At 36.3% G+C, this 4,997-nt stretch overlaps 1 protein-coding gene across 1 annotated transcript; it reads left to right on the top strand.

Moving 5' to 3' along the window:
- The first annotated feature begins 65 nt into the window (after nucleotides 1–65).
- riok3 (RIO kinase 3 (yeast)) lies at nucleotides 66–4,784 on the top strand. The gene is made up of 7 exons (XM_042515662.1): nucleotides 66–401; nucleotides 2,014–2,129; nucleotides 2,482–2,627; nucleotides 2,746–2,853; nucleotides 3,491–3,600; nucleotides 4,368–4,511; nucleotides 4,598–4,784. Exons 1-7 carry the CDS (start codon nucleotides 366–368, stop codon nucleotides 4,760–4,762), a joined length of 825 nt encoding a protein of 274 aa, XP_042371596.1. The 5' UTR covers nucleotides 66–365; the 3' UTR covers nucleotides 4,763–4,784.
- The last annotated feature ends 213 nt before the right edge of the window (nucleotides 4,785–4,997 follow it).

Raw genomic sequence — 4,997 nt, 5'->3', positions numbered from 1 at the left:
GATGACAGCATGAGGGCTTTTATTATGAAGGCGTGCAGTAGCGTCCTCGGACGTGACGTGTTTCCTGTTGCGTCGTAGTCCACTCAGCTGGGAGACTCCTCACTGAAAGCTTCTCTGCCTCCTTTTAACCTCTTTTTTAACTTAAAAAACGTTGTTAAAAACTCCTAAATTATCTTTTCACGCTCACTACAGTTTATACAACAGTCGTGTGTACGTGTCACACCGCGGGACCTCGTCTTCAGTCTCATTTTCGGGACATTTTAGTCGCCTGATCTGCCCCCTCCGGAGCGTGCTAACGTTAGCTCATCGGCTAGCCACCATTCACTCTTTAAAGAAACGGTCGATTAATCGATATCTCTGTAATCATGGATCAAACGGGAGTCGCAGCACAAGCACCAAAGGTAAGAAGATATTTTTGTTGAGCTGTTTTTGTGTTTGAGTCTTGTTTTTTGTTAATTTGACGAAGCTAAGTCAGTTAGCTACCTAGCACGCTAGCGTTAGCGAGCTAACTTCAGCCTTTTAAGGAGAAGTCTGTTAAAGAGGCCATGTTGGATTAACTCAACTCTCAGTTTGGAAAAACATTATAAATATATCTACAGAGTTAGATTCATAACAATACTACCACTTTTCATGCGGTTTGTAGTAAATTTCATTCGGCTGATGGTTTTATTGAAGCCAAATTTGTGGCTGTTTTTGTCTTCCATACATCTGTAATTATTGTTATCGATTTTTAAAGTTGTTTTTTAGGGTTTTTTTAGATTCCGTTTTTAATTTAAAGATGTATTATAGATTAAGTTTTAATTTTTACAATATTTAAAATCCTTTGTGTTTACTTTCTGTATTTTATTGTATCAGCTGTTATTTATGAATGTATTTTGCATTTCGTTTTTGTAATTTGAATCTTAGAAATAATTATTTATGTGTTTGTATTTTAATTAATTAATTAATTTTTTACATTTTCGTTGTGTTTTGTTTTGTTTTGTTTTTATTTATTTACAACGTTTGAAAAAATCAAAACCAAGAGAAATTATTAAAATGAACAGTAATCCCAAAGCAAACTCTCAGTACTCAAACTCTCTTAAACAACAGAAATAAATATTGTTAAACATTTACATGAGCCAAAAGGAGAAGGAAGTATAAACTTATATCATCCCGCCCCTTTATAACTTAAACAATTTAATAAAACTTTAATAATTATAGAGCTCACATTACAATTCACCTCTGTAATGTTTTTATACAGCTATATAGTATCTTATTTTACCACTCAGATTTTTAGAGTATTTAACCTGCCTTTGTTTGTTAATTTGTTGTTAAAATAAAAAGGGGAATAAAATAGCTCCTTAAAGAAAACTGTGACCTCAGTGCTTTTTCTCACCTTTAATTTAGCCTCCACAGAATTCCTCACTGCTCTTAATTATTCTTAAAACCATGATATGTGTGTGAATTAATAATTACATTATTAAGTATGTTGTAATTTTAAATATTTTATTCTCTAAATGTTGTGAGTGTGGAGTGGGCGGGGCTCGGCTCAGACATGTCTGAACTTGTCTCAGCTTCATCTCTGATATTATTTCTGTCCAGTTATGAGTCACTGAGGGTTAAACTGTTGAGTCACACTGTGCAGATGATGTACCGAGGTGTAACTGTGATTTTAAGAATTAAATAACAATCTGTATTCCTCTATTCTTCTTCTATATTCTTTTATTTTTTTGTCGTGTCTTCTTTTTGTGTGTCATGGTGCTATGACCGATTTGTTGCCAACTCTCAACTAAATGCACAGACAGATCAATGAACTGATAAACCAAGAAAATAATAATAACAATAATAATAAAATGCAAAAAAAAACCCTTCCATTGTTATCTATATAATGCTTTCCTGTCAGTCGGGGATACAATCCTGTTGGCCAAAAACGACATAAATGAATCCCAAACAAAAACAAACTCCTTCAGTAAGAAAATAACTTTAATAAGTTTATAATGTCGTTGTTTTTTTGTTTTGTTTTGTTTTTTTCAGAGCCCGTGGGGTTCAGTGGCCCCGGCGCCTCCGGCCTGCTCTCTGACTGATGTGATGAGCGAGCAGCTCGCCAAACAGCTGGACGAGGAGAACAACGCCTTCCCTGCGCTCACTGAGTACGCTCACCTGTGTGTGTGTGTGTGTGTGTGTGTGTGTGTGTGTGTGTGTGTGTGTGTGTTATTGACCTGTGTGACATTTTTTTATTTGATCTTTAATCAATTTATTTGAGGTTTTTTCTCAAATAAAATGCCAAATTAAATAAAATCTTTGCATCTGTCTTTTCTCTCTCTTTTGCTCATTTATTCTTTCTCCGTTTGTTCTTTTTTATTCTTATGTATTTATTTTGTTTGTTCTTTCTTCATTCATCCTTTCATTGCTGATTCATTGTTTCTTCCTTTATTCTGTCTTTCTTTCTGTGTTTGTTCGTTTATCCTTCATGTCTCCGCTCTTCTCGTCCGTGTCTTTCAGTCCCGCTGCAGATCTGTTGTTCTCAGATGAAGTTTCTGACACGACCAGCGACCTGATGCTCGCTCAGATGCTTCAGATGCAGTTTGACCGCGAGTTTGACGATCAGCTGCGTCGGGAGGAGAAGAAGTTCAACGGAGACAGCAAAGGTAGAACAACAACGTCGTGACACACATGACACACGTGTGAAGACACGTGACTCTCAGTAACTGACTGCAGTGACTAAAATGTTGATTTTTAATGAAATATTTGATGTTTTTATTTCAGTGTCCATCTCCTTTGAGAACTACCGTATGGTCCACCCGTATGAGGACAGCGACAGCTCAGAGGACGAGGTGGACTGGCAGGACACAAGACACGACCCCTACAGAGCAGGTAACGCACCTGCAGTGGGTGGACAAAATAAGGGAAACACCTGACAGAACACACAGCCCTCAGCTCAGTCTGTTTCCAAGCATGAATTCATCTTTTAAACACGTCAACTTAACTTTCTATTTCTGTTTCCAAAGAGGAACACGACTCGATGTCAGAGACCGAAATGTCTGTGATTTATTTATCTGACTTCTCTCACTGTCATTTGATTAACCCTTTGAAACCTGGAGCAAATCATTTTTTTTTTTATTTTTTTTTTAAACACGGGGAAAAAGGCAACGAGCAACGTGGCTGGAAATGTCCTGCAAATTGCGAGAAATTCAAAGATTTTGAAAATTATTTTTAAATAAGGTCTGTTAGATTTTATAAAGAACTGTGTTTATAACTATCACACTTAGTGATAGTGATTATCACACTTATTAGAATTTACTTCGCAGAATTATGATGATTTTTAAGGAATTTTCCAGGTTATTTTCCTGTTAGTTTGTTTTTTAACTCAGTTTTCTAAAGTTTGAATTTTTTTCATTATTTAAGAAAAGCCAGTTTTCCAGGTTACAAAGGGTTCACTTCGAGATCCTCGCGTGTCTTCATTATCTCACAGGATGTTGAGATGTTTGCGTTTCTGTGTTTGATCCGTCAGAAAAACCCCAGACGACGCCGAGGAGAGGCTTCACCGGGAAGGGCAAGAACATCACCACCAAACACGACGAGGTGACCTGCGGACGCAAGAACACGGCGCGCATGGACAATGTAAGACGCACGCTCTTTAGATTGATTGTTTTTTTAAATCTAGTTTTATACGTTATATGTGAGCGTTACCAAATGAAGAAAGAACCGTATTCACCCTGCAGAAAACAAAACAAAACATAAATAATAAAAACAAGCTCATACAAAAATTAAAGTATCTACATACAGTAAATAATTACTTAAAAGTGATGATTATGAAATTAAAAAAAATGAATAAATCAAAGTGAATAACATAATAGAAAATAGAAAGTCATATACGGAGGCTGTTTAGATTTATTTGTAGATTCATACACTCTGAAAAAACCCAAAGAGAAATTTGCAGGATAAATTTCTTTTTTGTGTCATCAAATTTTTATTTAGTTTTGTTCAGAGTATAACAACAAATTATAACAACCAGTACAAAAGTGAATCACACACTCACAGCTTAATACTCCAAAAGAAAAATTTAAAGCTCCCCCTGGCTCAGAGTGAACTGTGCTCTTATATAATTTAAAATTAATTAATCAATTTAAAAAAGGAAATGGAAAAAATTACAGAAATAAAAAATAATAATAATGAAAAAATGTTAATTACTAAAAAGAAACCCACACAAATAATTCATGAGAAAAAAACCCCAAAAAACCCTTCATCTTCCCCAGATAATTATTATATCAGTGTCATAAATATTATCTATTCAGGATGAATTTCTTGCTGACTTTAGCACTGCAGAAACTTTTGTGTACAAAGGAGCGTGCGTGTTGGTCGTATTTACACGTCTCTTCCTGCATCAGTTTGCTCCAGAGGTCCATGTCGGCGACGGTTTGGGGATGGACCTCAAGTTGTCCAACCAGGTGTTCAACTCCCTGAAGCAGCACTGCTACAGCGAGCAGCGACGCAGCGCCAGACTGCACGAGAAGAAGGAGCACTCCACCGCTGTACGAGTCATTATAACAAACAAATAACAACAATAACTCAGACAGACTGCTGTTTCTCCGTCACACTCAAACTGTCGTGTCCTCAGGAACAAGCGGTGGACCCTCGCACTCGTCTGCTCATGTACAAAATGGTGAATGCCGGCGTGCTGGAGAACATTAACGGCTGCATCAGCACCGGAAAAGAGTCGGTCGTCTTCCACGCTGACGGAGGGAGGTGGGTCCACGTCTCCACGTCCAGAGACACTCGCTAAGCATACAGCTATATTAAAAAAAAAAAAACGGTCACCTTTGGGTCACCAAGACCGTGATTTTAGATTTTATTATATTATTTCATAGAATATTTTTATTGAGTTTCACCATATTATGAACAAAATATGTATGCATACTCACAAATATCCAGTATTAAATTAAATAAATATATACATAAACCAATATACATATACCATGAACAATGTTAAAATTAAAATAAAATAAAAAATACCTCTT

Source organism: Plectropomus leopardus, unplaced genomic scaffold (assembly GCF_008729295.1).
Source record: "Plectropomus leopardus isolate mb unplaced genomic scaffold, YSFRI_Pleo_2.0 unplaced_scaffold20344, whole genome shotgun sequence".
Lineage (NCBI taxonomy): Eukaryota > Metazoa > Chordata > Actinopteri > Perciformes > Serranidae > Plectropomus > Plectropomus leopardus.
Note: the sequence above shows the minus strand (reverse complement) of the source record. Positions and strands in the feature narration are given on the sequence as shown.